Genomic DNA, 19210 nt, shown 5'->3' on the forward strand with positions numbered 1-19210 from the left:
CCCAAGAGTTCAAGACCAGTCTAGGCAGCACAGCGAAACCCCATTTTTGAAAATAAATAAATAAATAAATAGGAAAGAAAAAATGCTGTCCAGCGTAACTTGCTGCTCTAAGCACACAGCAGGCAGGCAATGAACTATTTGTTAATTAACTTCTAGAAGCACAGGATTTAATTGAAGCAGCAAGCTGAGAAATCATTCTGCTTCCAGTTACATCCCATTAACTCAAGCTGTGTCAAAACAGCTAAGCCCTTTCCTGCGTTAGCACATTTGGGCCTAACCTTAAGTCAGCCTTCAGGCCTTTCTTATCAGATGTTTAATTACTCATCAGGAAAGATAGTGCTGGCTTTCCCCCTTGATGCCGGAGGGAAGCCTGTTCACAGAAGACTCCAAATAGGGCAAGCAATTGTTCTTGTTTGCCTGGGATTGAGGTGTACCCCAGGACTAGGGACATTCTGTGCTAAAACCAGGACAGACTTGGGCAAACCGGGGCAGCCAGTCATCCTAAATCTGAGCAAAGACTTTAAGAACCTTGGACAGACCTGAGAGAGCTGACAATGCTGTGCTGTGTGGCAGATGACACCACTGCACCGTAAGCAACAGGGACAGACCCAGCCCAAGAAAAACTGTAGTAAGACAGAGATCGCTCTGATGCCGTCCAAACAGCAACAGCAAGCGCCACATTGCAAAGTGTGCCTCATGCCCTTAAACAAAACCTTTCTCTGATTATTCAACAACTAATCTGGAAAGCAAAGGACAAAGGAAACTTACTGTAAAAACGTCATCATCTCCAAGCTCAGCTTCATTATGGATGGTGGAAGATGATGTTGTTGAACCTAAAAAGACAAAAATGTCATAAAAAGTGTTTCCCAAGAGGATACATCAAATCCAACCCTTTAAAAAAGGATATTTTAATAAAACCACATTCCATTCTTTTTGCATGTGAATTACCAGCAGAAATAAGTTACCTGGGAATTGAGTGCTTTTAATTTACTTTTCTTTAATTGATTTTTACCAGGATGCTCCCTAAATTAACTTTGCCTGCTGTTGTTCCCAATTAATCTCTCAAACTTCTGCACTGGCTGCTACAGAATAAGCACACAGAGAGGCACCGTGGAGGAGGGGAGAGGCTGCCCGCTCCTCTGAGGGACATGCATCGAGCCCAGCCTCTGTAGTGACCCTGAGGTCCCAGATGTGTAGTGGGAAAAGCACTGGACAGGGAACCTCTAAGTGAGACCTGCCACAATCTCACTGTGTAAACTGTACTTAGCGCCTCTGGTCTTTTCATCTACCAATGAAGGCATTTTAGCTCAATAGCTTGTATGGTTGTGTCCAGTTCTGAACTGAGATATTCTATTTCTAAATCCCAAATTGTGGGCTCCCTTCTAAGGGGACACCTGTGCAAGGGGGTTTTCTCTTGCAATACCAAGGCATCAGTGAGTTTGCTTTATTTTTCCAAGTCAAAATTACAGCTCTTGCTAGAAAACCCTCCTTATTCCATCATGGAACCAAGTGGACTTTAAAGTTCAATGTATTTACTTGTTCACCTTTTTCTTCATTCTGGTATGCGAATCAGGTACAACTGCCCTACTTCCCCCCACCACCCTGAATAGCAGACAATAATGCATGGATCAACTTAATTGGCCAAAAGAAGAACGTATTTAAAATTGCATCAGTGACAGGTATACCAAAAGGGAAATTTATTCTCTCTCTTTTCCTTTTCTTGGTTAGATCTTTTAAAATATGCATTTAGAAAATACTTTGTTGGCTGGGCGCGGTGGCTCATGCCTGTAATCCCAGCACTTTGGGAGGCTGAGGCGGGCAGGTCACGAGGTCAGGAGTTCGATACCAGCCTGGCCAACATAGTGAAACCCTGTCTCTACTAAAAATACAAAAATTAGCTGGGTGTGGTGGCGGACGCCTGTAATCTTAGCTACTGGGGAGGCTGAGGCATGAGAATCGCTTGAACCTGGGAGACGGAGGTTGCAATGAGCTGAGATCGCACCACTGCACTCCATTCTGGGCAACAGAGTGAGACTCCGTCTCAAAAAAAAAAAGAAAAAAGAAAAAGAAAATATTTTGCTATTACATGAAATTGAAATTAAAAGAACTGCTCAGAAATGATGAGAAATACTTAAATTTCCAATAAGAGACTGCAGGAGAAAAAACAACAGTTCCATAATATGCTCTGTGCAACTCCTATTGGTCTTTCAGGAGTTCTCTCTACTCCGAATTACTCCATTAAACCAATATTCAAGGAAAACTGGTGGAAAAAAAGCTAGATGGAATGTATATAGAGAAAAAAATTACAAGTAGGAGAATGAAATGTGGTGCAATTAAGTACATGGACACAATGTGAACGTCTATCAATAATATAGGAGCTGTTTTTTCTCTAAACATGAAAAAGCTATGTTTAATAACATTTTAAATATTTGCCACTTATGTCAGACCTGTAATTTGAACACTGGTTTTTATCATCTCTTTTTGGCTATCTCATAGTTGTTTATGGGTTCATGTTCTAGCTAGACTTGTCTTACTACTGATTATAATGTTAGGTAATTTGTCTTTTAAGACTGGCTTTTTTTCTCTTCCCCCAAATCCACAATGAAGAAAATGACTTCAGAACACTTTTATTTCTTAAGCAAATGAAACACACATTCTTTGATGATTAATTTCCCCAAGATCTGAATTTGGCATTAATATGCCTTGCTTGATATTTCTTTCTTCACAGGGCCCTGTCTATGGCTTCTTTAATGCTCTGATTTGATATCTGGATGTGCTGCAGTGGAGAATTTTTGTGTTTGCATCTGTGGACTCTCGCCAAGTCCACTATGAGAACTGACTGCCCAAGGGCCCTCCAGGCCATGATCAGATGTAACACAATGCCTACTACTCACTTACCCATAGACCACGGCCTAAACCGAACCAGGGCTCCAGAGGTCACAGATCCCTTTCCTTTTCAGTGGCAGCCATACACCCTGGGCCTCTGATTACAGGAGGACAGTGGGTAGGCCAGGAGCCGTCTGGGCCCACCAGAATCCATACTCTACTTCTGAGCCAAGACAGACCAGACCAAAGCCGTTTCAATAGTCAGGACAAGGTGAAAGCAGTCAAAAATACATGCACATGGAAATCCAGAACCTGCCTGTTTGTGTTTTCACAGCAGAGTCCAAAAATCAATTGGGATTACTCCTTACTCTGAAACCCATCTCCTTTTGCCCGCATTGTCACTTTAATTACTCTCCTTGGATATTCCAAAAGTTTTGGCATCTACTGACCTGGCCCCAAACCCTCCCACAAATAAACCACAAATATATGATGGCAGACTATTGGAATTAAAAAGAATTTGGAACATTTCCATAGTCCCACTAAGAATGCAGTGACAAGTTCAATACCTTCTATAAGGTCTTCGATTGCTTTCCTTACTCCCCTGTCAAAGGCTCGGGCATCAGCAGGGCTTTGGAAAGTAAGTCCAAACTTCCTATTATCGACCTTCCAATGATGAAACGTTGGATTGGCTTTGGTGTAGACCAAGTCCTTTCTTACATAGCATTCCAATACCACCTGAAGGATGGAAACACACAGGCTGGTTACTAGTGGAACAGCCATGATGATGTCTGGTTACAGAAGTCTAATTAGGAACCATTACTGGTGGCAACTACCAAAATCCCTCCAACCCCTGCCTTCACATATCTGTGAGTCTCTCCAATTGGAAAGAAGGCTTTGCTTGGCTGCTGACCATCTGATCTTCGCTGCTTCCCACTGTCCTGGCTGTACCACTTCACCACTCTCTCTTCATCACAGTCATTCCTCTTCCTCCTGGCCCCTGGCTACAGGGCACTAAGCTGATGCCCAGGTCTTGGGTCTTTGCTGTATTTCAGATTACTGCTTTCATGTTGCGGTCTTTGTATTGATGGCCATCTAGCTTCCCTCCCCTAAGGCTCCAAATTCCAAAAGTTGAAAAATCAACTTTACTCTAAAATTTCTCCTCTTCCAACTTCTGGCAATGCCAATCCCTCTCTACTCTTTTTCTCTGGCTCAACATCTCTGTGGTTATCTTTGCCTCCTTTGCCTATCCCCTGTATTATTAATCACCAGGTCCATTTCATTTTTCCTTCAACAGCTTTTATATCAACCCCATTTCAGTTGCTGCCACACTGATCTGCATCTCTATTAACTTTATGTTTGGATTAATAGAACAATCTTCAAGTTTCTAGCAATTTAGTCTCAGAACTGGCTTTTACTGAGTTATAATGAGTAGACTGATCTTTTTATCTCTAAGATGGAAAGAACACCAATGTTATCAATGAGAACAGGAACATGCTCTGAAAACACTGAATAAATGAGAACCCTAATTCACACTCATTGTCCAGTGTATCTTCCCTGTCAAGTTTTACTCTTACACGTACTCCAGTTCTCCTTGTCATCTTCACAATTTAGTACCTGATTTCAAACTATTTTCTAACAGTTTCATGTATATTAGTCTTGTTCCCCTAACTAGCCTACAAAAAGTCAAGATTATAAAATAACTCCCTGTGTGTAACACAGTTGATAGAGATAGTAGAGTTTATTTAATATTATAGATAATATTGCAATAATTTGAAAGTAAACTTCGTTCTTTATTCATGAAAAAACTCAAACTCCTTAAAATGTTTATTCCTATGGCTTCATTACAAACACCGTAACGATTTTGCTAAGTTTTAATAGCCCAATCTTGTTCTGGCAAAGATCTGCGTTTACCACAATGTGATCTTATTAATTTAGACTAAATGAAGGACAAGAGTAAAGACCTGCCTAAATTAGTATACACGTAAATTAGAGAATACCTTTAAATAAGTATAAATTCTAAGAATAGATCAAAGGAAAAAGAAGGAGGCCAGTAGAGTGGCTCATGCCTGTAATCCCAGCACTTTTGGGGGCTGAGGCAAGAGGATCAGTTGAGCCCAGGAGTTTGAAACCAGTCTGGGCAAAATGGCAGGACCCCGTCTCTACCTAAAATACAAAAATTAGCTGGGTGTGGTGGCGCACGTCTGTAGTCCTAGCTACTCAGGAGACTGAGGTGGGAGGATTGCTTGAGTCCGGGAGGTTGAGGCTGCAGTGAGCTGAGAAGGTGTTGTGCCACTGCACTCCAGCCCAGGTGATAAGAGTGAGACTCTGTCTCAACAAAAGGAAAGAACAAATGAAAAATAAATTAAGGGTTGCCTAATGAATGTTCCCTAACTTAATAAAAAAATGAGAATAATATTCAAATTGGTATATCAAATAGTAGTCCCAAGCAGTTAACTTTATACATTGTATTGAGATCGGACAACAGTCCCCTCCCATAAATCTATTTATGATTAAATTGCTTATTATAGCCATTTCCCCCTAAGAATAGCACAATGATTAAATGTCAGCCCAGCCCCATTCCACATTGGGGAAATCCAAATAATCAAGAATTTAACTAACAAATGTTATCTATTTTAGAATTTAATAGTCTCAATTCAAAGTCTCAAAATAAACTTTTTGTATTATGAAAACAAAGACTCCTAGTTTCTCCATATTTTCGGGGTGAAAAAAATTAGTCTTTGGTTGACATTTTCTAACTCTGAAATTATTCCCAAGGTACATTTTCTTAGAAAAGTTTAGGTAAAATGACCGGGCGCAGTGGCTCATGCCTGTAATACCAGCACTTTGGGAGGCCGAGGCAGGCAGATCATGAGGTCAGGAGATCGAGACCGTCCTGGCTAACATGGTGAAACTCCATCACTACCAAAAATACAAAAAATTAGCTGGGCGTGGTGGTGGGCGCCTGTAGTCCCAGCTACTCGGGAAGCTGAGGCAGGAGAATGGCATGAACCCTGGAGGCGGAGCTTGCAGTAAGCCGAGATTGCGCCACTGCACTCCAGCCTGGGTGACAAAGCGAGACAAAGCGAGACTCTGTCTTAAAAAAAAAAAAAAAAGTTAAGTAAAATAGTTCAGCCACTTAAATTAAGTGAAGGGGGAAATCAGATACCATCTCTTTATCTCCTCTAAAGCAAACTTATCATATGTATCTAAGTTTAAAGACAAAAATGAAAAGGTTTAGATGCTTTAATCTTCCCAACAGATATAAACTCTGGTGAAGTTTTGGCACACATACAATTAGACGCTAACTTAAAACTTGAGAAAGGCTTTAAAAAATACCCGTTTAAGTAAGATGCATAAGGAGAAAAAACGTGATTATGTTCTTGTTGGAGACTTAACAACTACACAAGAAATACATGTTGTGAGAGATTTAAGTATTAGCTGAAGCCATGAGAACTCCATTCCTACTCATCTCTCCCCTCCCTGTCAACATCTCTCTCTGTCCAGTTCCCCACTGTCAGTAGAGCAAGGCATAATCCCAGTTTCTTTTGTGGCTTTTTACATATACACAGGTAAGTTTCTGCGTAAGGGTAACTGTGTTTAAATGTAGCCACACCTATAAGTTGTTTTTAACTTGCTTTTTATTTTCCTTAAAAATATGTCATACAGATACAGGAAGGTAAAAAGAATTGTTTAATTAGTCTGTATGGATGTATTAGATTTATTCAACCATTCTCCATACTCACGGGCATTTATGTCAACGAGAACTGGTCACCTTGAAGACAATGCTGCAATTTACATCCTGATCTATATTTCAAGTATAAATCAGAATTCTAGACAGCTTCCTGGTACTTAAAGCCTCTTCTAATGAGTCAGTGGCAATATTAAGAAATGTAGTTTTTTTTTTTAATATTAATGAGTCAGTGGCGATATTAAGAAATGTAGTTTTTTTATATTACCGAATAAAATCTATCAACATTTGGAACATCTGCTTTACTCAGTGGAGCATTATTTTTCAGGTGACCAGTGCATGATGTTACAAAATCAGGGATGAGGAAAAGATCTATTGAAAGTGAAAGATAAACCAGTGGGTTGTAATGTAACAGGGTATGAAAGGTTCATTGACAGGTTTCAGATTCCACGTGGTTGAGTTCTAGTGTAGTATCAAAGAAGAATATCTACAATTGTCTGAAAAGGCTATTAAAATATTTCTCCCCTTACCAACTCTCCTTCTCTGTGAGTAGCTGAATTTTCTTTATATATTTCAACCAAAATAATGTATTACAGATTAAAAGCAGGAGCAGCTACCAGAATCCAGCTATTTTCTGGTAAGCCAGATAGTAATGAGATCTTTAAAAACATAAAGCAATGCCACTTTTCTCATAATTACTTTTGTTCTGGAAAAGTTATACAGTTATTTGCCATAAAAATGTCATTTATAGTAACAATACTGTTTAATTAAAAGTTTTAAATGTTTTTCGTTTTAATTTCTAATATGGTAAGTTATAAATAGCTGTAACTCACCAAACCAAAAGCTCTTTGAGGTCCTGAATAAAATTTTGGAGTGTAAAGGGATCCTGAGACCAAAAAAGTTTAAGAACTGTTGCTGTCCATAAATCTCTGTGTGTTTAAGTCTTTTTCTAAAGGATAGTGTTCTAGATGTGAACTGCTAGGTAAAAAGATATGCACATTTAAAATTAAAATCCTGCCAAATTGCTTTTCAAAGAGCTTTGCCAGCTCAAATTCCCACCAAATGTTATGTGAGAATGCTCACTGACCTACACATGGGCAACGCCTGGAATGATCAACCTCTTAGATTTTGGGTTTAGTCTCCATAAAGAGGTTTCTTGCAAGATTTGTTTAAGGAGTAAACTTCTTTAATCCATCTAAAATGAGATTCAACTTAGAAAATTTTAATTTACATATAATTTCTCAGGCTTGACCGTCCCCAGCTTACTAAAAAATGATCTGAATAACTACTTGTGAATGGGTGTCTGGAACAGAGACTTTTCCCATAGAAACAATGGTAGTTAAGTTCACAGCCCTCAATATGTAACGAAACAAACTCCCACGATGTGCTGAATTCTACACCTGCACTACATTGTAAAAACTGACAACACTGTTTCTAGCAGAAAGAGCACTTCATGCCCTAGTTGGAATACTGGGAACTCTGATACCATCCATCCAATATATCCTAAAAATAATCTTCATCTTTTCTTTGCCATTCCACCTTTTAGAGGGGGGTTCCTCAATAACTCACCACATTTGCAGAGCTCCCATGTGGGTGCATAGTCTCCAGTGGGCACTAGCGTTGCATTAGAGAAGCTTGAGAGGCCAAAGGAAGAGTTATCATATCTCTAAGGAGAGAAGGAGAGGGAGAGAGGGAGGGTGGAGGGTTGGGGGAGAGAGAGGGAGGGAGACTGTGTGCGTGTGCTCGTGTGTGTGTGTGTGTGTGTGTGCGTGCGCAAGCATGGGCATGGATATGCTGGGTATGGGTGAGGGGAGGGTTAAATACCACTCAGTACAGGAATCCAGGATTTCCCAGAGTGTGAAACAGGCAAGGTAAGGGATGCAAAGATAGAGAAGTACAACAGGACATATGGGTGTGTGATTTAGGTACCAGTGAATATAAAAGCCCACAAGTGTGGAGTCAAGGAATGTAAAGTGGACAGGAAAAGGGGGTGGGGAGATGGAGAAACATGATGGGGGAGGGGATGAGGCACACTTTTAGGATAGCACAATCTATGTGTACACTAGCAACAAACAACATAAGTTGGTCCATGACTCAGTGGGGGTGGACAGAGGACTGGACTGCCCTAATAGTATGCCGAGTTAGTGTGAAGGGACAGGCTTGATTTTGCAAAGAAATGAGCTCAAACGCTGGCTCTGCTGGTGACACTGCCCGTCCCATGCCGAGGATGTGGCTCACTTCTTAGGGCATTGAGTTTCCCCACTACAATGTGGAAATAGTAGTATCTTCCTCCTTCAAAATGTTGTAGGAATTTAACTGAGGTTAATTTACTTAAAGGACCTGGAACAAATGGTGAAAGTTTACTATGCACTAGTGATGTCTTCAAAGTGACCAGATTAGACAAGCTAAAGGACCACTTTAGGTTGAAGTATTCTACGACAAACCATAGAAATACCAGGAAAAAGTAGCTCTAAAAACATAACCCTTCAGACAAGATAATCTGGTAAAACACAGAATAACCCTAAAAACAAAAAGACCAAAGACGTGGAAAAAATTTCTCTATATATAAAAATAAGAACTAAAGGGCAAGCAACAGATTATAAAAATATACTTGCAGCAAATATGACAGATGGAGATTCATATCTTTATTATGCAAGAGGGCATACACATCAAGGAGAAAAATAAGGCCCCGATAAGTAAATATACAAAGGACATCAACAGATAATTAATTCACAGTTACAACTGTTTAACAAACAGAAAAACATTTTATCTCATTAGTAAGCAATAAGTATTTATACATATATTATATATATGTATATTTTATATCCCTCAATGTGTTAAAGGAAATTCTAATACCCGTGGCAGCTCCTTGCACATGTATCAAAAGTCATACAAACATGACCTCCTAAATTATTCCAAAAATATAATAAACGTGGAAAATTCACACGGGTGTATTCCTAACACTGAGGTGAGGGGAAGAACCTTAATATTTGACACTAAGGAGGTGGTCAAATAATGAAACATCGAACTGATATCAGCAACATGGAAAATTTCATATGAGAATGTTAGGGCAATGCTGTTTCATGATAGTCTTGAAAGAGAATGTTTAAGGCAAAATAAATGAGATACACGACTGTTTAAAAATATGGCTGGGCACAGTGGCATGTGTCTGTAGCCCCAGCTACTCCAGAGGATGAGGTGGGAGGACCATTTGAAGCTCAGGAGTTGGAGGCCAGCCTGGGCAACAAAGTGAGATCCTGTCTTTTATTTAAAAAAGTACAAAATGGGAAAATTACATCAAAGGGCTAAGGGTGGTTGTTCAGTTTTGGGGTCAGAGTGACAAGAGAATCAAATACTGGTTCCAGGCCCCCAAAACAGGCCACTAAGAACAAGGAATCTTTCTGAATCATAATTTCTTCAATTACAATTATACAGGCTGCTGTAAGGATACAATGACAGATCTAACCGAAGGGCTGGATTGTACTTAGTACTTGGTAAATGCTAGATAAATGGTAGTCATTTTACTTTTTATTGGTAATGTAGTTACATTGCTTTTTATTGCAAAAATGTTATAAACAAGAATGTTTTCATTATTCGACTATTATATACGGTATTTCCTGAACAAACACTTTTTAAAATTAGCTGTCTTCTCCCTTCAAATTTTCAGAAATGAAATCAAATGTGAAAATAACATTTCTGTTAACCCACATGTAACATTTACAAATTGTTCTGTCTTATCTATTTTGTAAATTTTTTAAACTATAAGAAGTGCTTGCAAAAGAAGATTAAATTTGTACACTTAACACATAAAACCCAACAGATGCTGCTGTAAAGGGTCTCAAGTGCAACACTGACATATTCTTGTGGTGTCTTTGCATTTTCTCTGTGGGATCCTGCACAATCCTGCACATTCTGAATCATCTGTTGGCTTCTGAGTATACACTCCATGATCAAATACAGATAGAAGTAGTGTTCTTCCATGTTTAAGGCCATTAATTTAAAACAGATTTTGGACGTTCAATTTTCCTTCCTACCATAGATTCCTTCATAACATAGAACTGAACATTTGAGTTCCTCCACAAGACTGTATATTATGAAGTATCAATCCCCCACCCTTGGGAGACGATGATTACTCTCCAAAGTATTTATCTATAAGCATGGATAATAATTTATAGAAGTATGGGCTGGGCGCGGTGGCTCATGCCCGTAATCCCAGCACTTTGGGAGGCCGAGGTGGGTGGATCACCTCAGGTCAGGAGTTGGAGACCAACCTGGTCAATATGGTGAAACCCTGTCTCTACTAAAGATACAAAAACTAGCTGGGTGTGGTGGCGCACACCTGTAGTCCCGTTACTCAGCAGAACAACTGCTTGAACCTGGGAGGCGGAGCTTGCAGTGAGCCGACATCGCGCCACTGCACTCCAGCCTGGGTGACAGAGCGAGACTCTGTCTCAAAACAAAAAACAAAAAACAAAAACAAAAACAAACCAAAGTATGATACCACTACTTTTACTTTCTTTTTCCATGCATGTTTTATTCATTAGGGCATGAAATAAAAGCTAGATAAACATTTATTTATAAATAGCCTAATGTCAGATGGTACCTTGCCTTTGTATTTTACCTGCCACCATCCAAACCTCAATGGCATGCTCCATGAATAAACTCTACATTTTTAAAACACTGACTTCACAGCTCAGTACAATGTGATTCATAATAATAAAAGAGTACACTTTTGTTTTGAATACCTTTTTACAATGTTAGACATCTTAACCAAAGATGCAAATAAAACAGCCAAATATACTTCTAAGCATCTCAGATAAAGCGTGTGGCCAAAAGAGACTTTGCTGGAAAGGACAGTCACATTTTGCAATTTGGCACCAGCTCCGGGGTTCTAACTTTTGAAGCTTTTGCAAGAGTTTGAAGTCAGAGAAAGAAAGAAAAAAATACGTTAAGGAAAGAGTACTATGATTTAACGTAAATAAAGCAGTTGTCACTAATTTAACCCACGTGATGTATGTCTGCCATTACCAGTTTGTCTTTCTGTCGTTCACCATGGATGAGAAAGCCGCTTCGTCCATTGCCTTCAGGGTGCATGACCTTACAGACCCCGACACGACTGATCCCGCCTCCTTCCTGTGGGAACCATCCCCCGCTGGAGTCATCTCTGGTCATAACCACAGCCTTGACACGCACAATATAGCTGTCACTAAAACGACAACAACAAGAAGAATGGGGCATGACAATGGTCTAGTAGTTGCAGAACACGTTTCACAATGCAAGGTGACCACCAGTCAGCACTTTTTTGGACTTATAGAAAGAAATCTATGCCTGGAGGCAACCTTAAAAAGTGATCCCTCTCAACTTTTAGGGAAAAAACAAAACACTTAAACTCAATGTAAAAGTACATTTTTAAAAAGATACCTAGTAATTAAAAATTACTTGTGATCAAAAGATTATACAGGCATAATATTCTCCAGTTTCTAGGTGTCAGTATTGATAAATGAGTTGATTTCTATAATTTAGTATCTTTAGGTTGGAAAGACACATGCCTATTTTGGTTTTCCGTTTTTTTTTTTTTTTTTGAGACGGAGTTTCGCTCTTGTTGCCCAGGCTGGAGTGCAATGGCATGACCTCAGCTCACTGCAACCTCTGCCTCCTAGGTTCGAGTAATTCTCCTGACTCAGCCTCCCAAGTAGCTGGGATTACAGGCACCTGCCACCATGCCTGGTTAGTTTTTGGTATTTTTAGTAGACATGGAGTTTCACCATGTTGGCAGGCTGGTCTGGAACTCCTGACCTCAGGTGATTCACCCACCTTGGCCTCCCAAAGTGCTGGGATTACAGGCATGAGTCACCGCACCTAGACCACAAACCCATTAAGAGGGTATTAAGTTTTCAACTCTTTAAAATTAGTTGAAAATGAATGACCAAGTTTTAACATTTTATAAAGTCAAGAATCTTATTTAGCATAAAATAGGATAATCTACTTGCAAATCATAAATTCACCATGAAATCACATATCTAGGTAGGAAAATATTTCAATTCCAATAACCCTTTACACATTTGTAGCCTTCTGTTTATGATTTTATTTCTTCTAGTCTAAAACCTCAATTTCACAATAAGTTCTTCTGTACATTTGCCAAAAATCCTTTTTCTCCCCCAGAGACCAACTCTAGCTTCTTTTCATTCTTCATCACTTTTGGGGGAAATTTATTTGGATTTTTGGCAAGGCCATTACATTCTCACTTGCTGTTTTCTTTCTTTGGATAGAATTCATTTTTACTCATTCAAACATATATTTGCATCTTGCATATGCCAGGCGTTATAACAGATTCTCGGGAAACAAAGCTGCAGAGTAACAAAGAACCCCCCTCGTTCCCTGGGCCTCAGGGAAGACGCCCTCAGCCCGGGCACTCAGAACTTGGCCCCCGCAATTGGCCAGAGACGTGGAGGTAGTGCCCCATAGCCCTGCTCACCTCACTCACCGCTAAAGGCAAAGCCACCAGATTTTCCATGACCCCCTACGGCTAACCCTCCACTGTCACCCAACTGACCTCCCTTGGCACCCCAACTCCAAGGTCTACCATTCCTTTACTTCCTCATCCCCTCCTCTGATCATTCCTTTCATTTTTTTTTTCACTGCGGTAAAATATGAATGGTATAAAATTTCCCATTTTAACCACTTTTAAGTATACAAGTTCAGTGGCATTAATTATACCCACACCGTTGGTCAACCATCACCCGCATCTACCTCTAGAACTTTTCATCATCCCAAACTGAAACTCTGTACCCATGAAAAATACTAACTCCCCCTTCCCCACTTCCCCTACCCCTTAGCCCCTGGCACCCACCATTCTACTGTCTTGTCTCTATGAATCTGATACTCTAGGTACCTCATATAAGTTCCTTTCCCTTTCCTAACCTAAATTAAAATGCACTCTCGGCTGGGCCTCTGTGGCCCATTCTCCCAGGGCTGATTTCTGTCTCCCCACTGCACCCTGCTGGGCCGAGATGTGGGTATGGTGCTTGCCACTGCTGCAGACTGTTCAGCCTCCCTCCAGTGTGAAGCTCACACCCTGACCATGCCCCCCTCACAACCCTTCTTCGGTCTTCCACAGACCTCACTTTCCTTCATCCTTTGAAGACTTCAGCAACCAGGCTCACTGACTCTCCATATCTCCACCATGATCCCTGGCCCGATTCTTGATAATTTCATTATTGACTCGGAGGATCCCTCCAATTCCCTGGCCTCTCAATTTCTGGGCCTCTTTCCTTCCAATGCCCTTGTCTTACAACCAACTTTAGCTGTTCATGCCCAGGTCAACCGTGAATCTTGTCATTACCAACATCTGCACCACCTCCATAACTCAATTGTAAGCATCCTGCTCTCCGACCACCTCGTAACTTTGCAGCTCTCTCCCTCCAGACTCTAATAATTCTTTACCCTGTTGGGGCCAACAATCTATCGTTTTGACCACTTTTGCCCTCCCCCAAACGCCACATCCTCAACTGATTCTCTACCCCTCCCCTTGCTTATTGCCATTGCCTGGCATGACCCCAGTGGAGTTAAATCCTATCATCTACCTACTCCGTAACCCCACCCAGGCTGCTGAACATAGTGCAAGGGAAAAACCCCACTCTACTATGCTCATAGGACTAGTTTGAAAGCCATAAACACTACTCTCGAGTGAGTCCTTAAGTGCCACCTGGCATCCTGCTACATTTCCCTGATCTGTCCCCCAAAGACAACTTTACACGGCCTCCTACCCCCTCACTCTCAGATGATGGATGAAGTTGCTTTAGCTTCACTGAGAAAATAGACAAAATCACAGGAGACCTTTTGCCTGTGCCCACCACCATGCCTACGCTTTGTACCAGCACTCTCTCTGCCCTTCCTCCTGTAACTGTGGTTAAGTCATCCATGATCCAAGTTAGGACCAACTTCCTCCACTTAAACACCTTCTACATACCAACAGTTCCCAAATTCACATTTCCATCCAGGTCTCTTCTGTGAGATTCAGTCCAGTAGAACCAAGGGCCCATGTAAAGTCTCTACATAGGTGTCTAATATGTACCACAATCAACATGTTTCAGGTTGAACTCTTGGTTCCTGACACCTCCTCATCCTTCTAGTTCTCTCTTCAAAATATATCCAGGATCCACTTTTTACCACTTCTACTGACACTGACCTGATCCAACTGTCATCACCTTCCATTGAGATTGCTGCAATAGCCTTCTAACTGGCATCCTTGCTTCCATGTTTGCCCAACTTCACCCAGAAAATAGAAAGGTAAGTCAGATCACTCTACTCAAACCCTCCAGTGGTATCACCAAGCAGAAGTCAAAATCTGGACCTTTTATCCTACTACTCTTCTTGTTCATTCCAGTTTGGTCCCACTGGCCTCCATATTAAGCATCCTTCTACCTCAGGGCCTTTGCACTTGCTATTTCTTCTGTTCAAACCCTACTCCTCACATACCAACTGGGTTCATTCTCTTATTTCACTTAAGTCTCTGTCCAAGGTTATTTCAGAGAGGACTTCCCTGCCCACTCTATATAAAGCAGCATAGCACCCTCTACCCCTCTTACATCTTCTCCCCCTGCTTTGGCTGTCTATATGCTACTAAATCAATGCTTGCTCAATAAAATATCTGCTTGCCTACCAGAATATAAATTCTACAGGAGCAGAAACTTTGCCTTTTTTGTTCAATTCTATATCCCTAGGGCCTAGAATGGTGTCTTACATGTAATATGTTGCGGAATGAATAGGGCTAAATTCACAATATAAACAGGTTTTTAAAAAAATTATCTATAGCAGGCTGGATGCAGTGGCTCATGCCTGTAATCCCAGCACTTTGGGAGGCTGAGGTGGGCAGATAACCTGAGGTCAGGAGTTCGAGACCAGCCTGGCCAACATGGTGAAACCCCGTCTCTACTAAAAATACAAAAAATTAGCTGGGCTTGATGGTGGGTGCCTGTAGTCCCAGTTACTTGGGAGGCTGAGGCAGGAGGATAGCTTGAACCCCAGAGGCAGAGCTGAGATCACGCCACTGCACTCTACCTTGGGCAACAAGAGTAAAACTCCATCTCAAAAAAAAAAAAAAAAAAAAAAAAATCTATAGCTAACAGAATTCCTATAAAAATATACAGTGTTCAATACTTATTTACTTATGAACCACAATTACTAAATTGGGATCACGGTATTTTTCCATTCATAAAAATCAAAAAATCATGTAGAAGTACATATAAAAATCATAGGACACACATGTACATATAGGACTAATCCAACTATTTCAGGATTCAACATGCATATTCCCTTAGATTAAGAACCTTCTGTAACATTTATTTAGATGAACTGCATACAATTTGAGAATATCCTTTTCCCCCAATCCCATTTATTTAAAAAAAAAAAATTAAGGGTCCTATGACTTTTAATTCTCGAGTGTGCAACACAGCTTTCTCAAATCTTCTATGAGTGTACTATGGGTTCATCTCAACAGGAGATGGCCAAGGTGAAGAACTGAAACTCTGTGCACCTCTTGTTAAAACATGCTTTTACTTTTTTTGTTTTGCAGCTGTGTGCTGTTCTCTGTTTCTTTGAGGGGATTAAGTAAACATGAAAAAGAGAAGTCTGCATTGCTTATGTTAGTGCCATAAACTTATTTCCAAAAAGTACCCATTTATTACAGAATTTAAAAATACCATACCCTTCTATGTCCAGACTACAAGGCTGTTAACTCTAGCCTTTGCTTGCACTCTGAGGCCTCCTCCTTCCTGCCTCAATGCCTCCTATCAAGTGCCTTCTCCAGGGTATAGACTTCTCTGTGATGGGATTTGGGGAAAGGGAGGCTCAGGGGCAGAAGCCCCCTTTGTCTCCTCCGGCAAGAGCCCCGACAGCCAGCATTAACTGAGGCATCTGGCTATTTAAAACAAGGCGGGGGATAAAGTGCTGCACTAAAAGCTGCGAAGGATGTCTGGATAATCCAGCTGCATGGCTGCATGCCAACTGCTTCCTATCCACGGTGTATTTACGTTACTCAGGCACTTCACCCCACCCAGCACAGAAATGACAATGAACTTCACTACCAAAAAGGTATAAAGGAGGAAACTCTCTTCCCACCTTCCCTCCCGCTCTTTCTGGAAAGAATTAAACAACATCTGTTTAAAACAGATGCAGGGTTTGTTAGTGGGGGGGATGGGGCAGGAAGGGCAAGGGCAGATTAGTTTTAAAAATTTGCACAAGGAAACTGCTGCTGGTATGCCTTAGAAAAAAAAATGTCAAAACATGCTATCATTGTCAAAAATAACAACATTTTAAAAGAATGCTTCTGAAATTAACAACTGCTGTAATGGTGTGGATCTAGTGAAGCTCCAGCCAAGGGTCCAAACCCCAACTGAATGAAGCCCGAGTGTCTGAATTTGAGCTGAACAGCCCCAGTAATGTTATTACAAATCGTGTTGGACGGCCAGCGCTCAATACCATATTCTTTAGGTGTGTTATGGGCAAAAGTGGCTGGACTGAGGATCTTCCATTGAAATGTGGTTTCTTTATGGAAAAAGCTTTGTGTTCCCAACACGTGGACTTTTTGTAAAAACAGGACTTCCTGTCCCGGGATCACGCAATATGCAAAAGAGGCAGGTAACATCGTAAGGCAGGATAGGAAGGCAGAGAAAAAAACGCTTTCAAAACTGGATTAGCATCTCCACAGAAAAGTTTTAGACCTCAGCCTTTATGTTCTAAGTGTTCTCCAGTTTCAAAGCAGGCCCTGTCTGGGCCACGTTAACAGATGTAAACCAAGGAACTGGAGGAGATGACGGCGAGGCAGCACCGGGTCTCACAAAGAATGTGTGCTCCAGGGCCAGGCGGCCCCGAAGTCACCCAGTCCTCTCAGGAGCTGAAGAAACCTCTTTTTGAGCTTCGGTTTCCTCCTTTGCAAAATGAATAGGGGATTCACCCTGCTGGCTGAAAGCAGTGTTACAGATTCAGACATTTGGTAAATTGCAATCATCATCATTTTTGCTGAAAGCCTACCTCAGTGACAGAAACAGGTCTTTGAAACACCAGCTTCCCTGGCCACTGAGGAGTAGGTTTCGAATGCCTGCCCTTTCTAGCGATCAGAGAGTGGAGGGGCAGGGAAGCTGTCAGGCTCTTGACAGTAGGAGGAAATTTGACATGGACCTCCAGCAACTGTCATGAGAGGTTAGGTTTATAAAGACCAGGTTTAGTTGTCCACTGTAGGCATACCTGTAGAGGAAAATAATGCCGTCCACTGTCTGTGAGCTGGCCCTCTGCTCCTGCCCTTCCCCATCGGTTTCTTTCAGGGATGGAGACTGGGACTTTTACCTCCCCCATAAATACTTCCCACAGCCAACCCTTATCTGATTACACGGCTCCTTTATCTCTCCATTATGCTCAACATTAGATTCACTTCCTCCCAGCCTCTTCTCCACTTCACCAGACCTTGAGAGGGATTAGCCAAGATCCCAGCCTCTTCAGCCCAACTCCCAGACGCCAACTGAGCCAAATATAACACCAACTTCTTGCAGGGAGCCAGGCACATTCACTTTATTTTAATCACATCCCCCGCCCCCGGTCTTCCTCGTGCTTATAGATTTATACAGGCTCTTTGATTTCATCGAATTATATGTTTAAAATATTACATATGTGTGTATGAACTATATGTGAATATAAAATATATATAACTAGTTATCTTTTTTAAAAAATCAACAAAATACTTCAGTAGAATCAAATGTGTTGAGAAACTGAGGGTACTGGTCATACTTTCTATTTGTTAAGTCAGGTGGTGGTTTTGTTTTGTGGGTGCTGTCTTAAGTATCAGCTACTCAATAATTTTTTGAAAGCGGACTGCCCTGGTTTTGGAAGTTTATATATTCTGAACTTTATGGGCAAGGAAAGTTAACATAACGTAATTTTATGCATGGTGGTAACATGATTTTCTGCTCTGTACAAGCCCCTGAAGGTAGAACACTTGCTCTACACGCTATAATGGCCCAGAAAATAAGGCCTTTGTGTTAACTACCAAAATATGTACTGTTTGTGTGGTTAGGTTAGGCCATTACAGAAAACAGTGTTAACGAAAGCTCATTAATGCCCACAGTAGAAAGACTCGATCCAAAGATGCCAGATCTCGCAGTAGCTAATTTTGGCAAAGGCCATCAGCTCTTCTCTCAAACACGGATGAGCAGGCACTGTGAGGCAGAGAAGAGATTTTCTGAGCATTGTTTGTTTCATAAAGGGAACCAGTTTGCATGATATAAGAATTAGGGAAGGTGAAAAGTGGGCTAAGATCACTTAACAAAAGGCTTCTCCACAGTTATTTAACATCAGTGAAATCAGCCAACGAATACACTCAATAGAGAGTACCTTTGAAACTGCCCTACTCCAGCTTCAAAGTATCTGCTAGTAAAAGAACCCATGTACTTAAACAGGGACTAACACTTTCATGTGAGCTCACAGTGCCAGGGCACTATGCTCTGACCACATTTACCAAGAGGACTAAACAGGCTCTTCACTGTGTCCCTGCTTTTCTGAGGTGCTGTAGCTAATCTTGCTCATGCAGAGTAACTCCTACCCTTAGAGGACTACAACATAGCAGCCGGGCGCGGTGGCTCAAGCCTGTAATCTCAGCACTTTGGGAGGCTGAGTTGGGTGGATCACGAGGTCAGAAGTTTGAGA

At 41.1% G+C, this 19210-nt stretch overlaps 1 protein-coding gene across 3 annotated transcripts in view; it reads right to left on the reverse strand.

Annotated features, from left to right (window-relative positions):
* The window catches only part of LOC105465162 (sprouty related EVH1 domain containing 2), a 126249-nt gene that overhangs the window by 24382 nt on the left and 82657 nt on the right, over nt 1-19210 (reverse strand). For all 3 annotated transcript variants that reach the window (XM_011713436.3, XM_011713437.3, XM_071076828.1), the window contains exons 2-4: nt 11543-11720; nt 3393-3561; nt 769-833 (exon numbers count right to left, since the gene is read on the reverse strand). In XM_011713436.3, the coding sequence (XP_011711738.1) occupies nt 769-833; nt 3393-3561; nt 11543-11720 (412 nt within the window). The remainder of the gene's footprint in view (nt 1-768; nt 834-3392; nt 3562-11542; nt 11721-19210) is intronic.

The sequence above is a fragment of the Macaca nemestrina genome, chromosome 13 (assembly GCF_043159975.1).
Source record: "Macaca nemestrina isolate mMacNem1 chromosome 13, mMacNem.hap1, whole genome shotgun sequence".
NCBI classification, from domain to species: domain Eukaryota; kingdom Metazoa; phylum Chordata; class Mammalia; order Primates; family Cercopithecidae; genus Macaca; species Macaca nemestrina.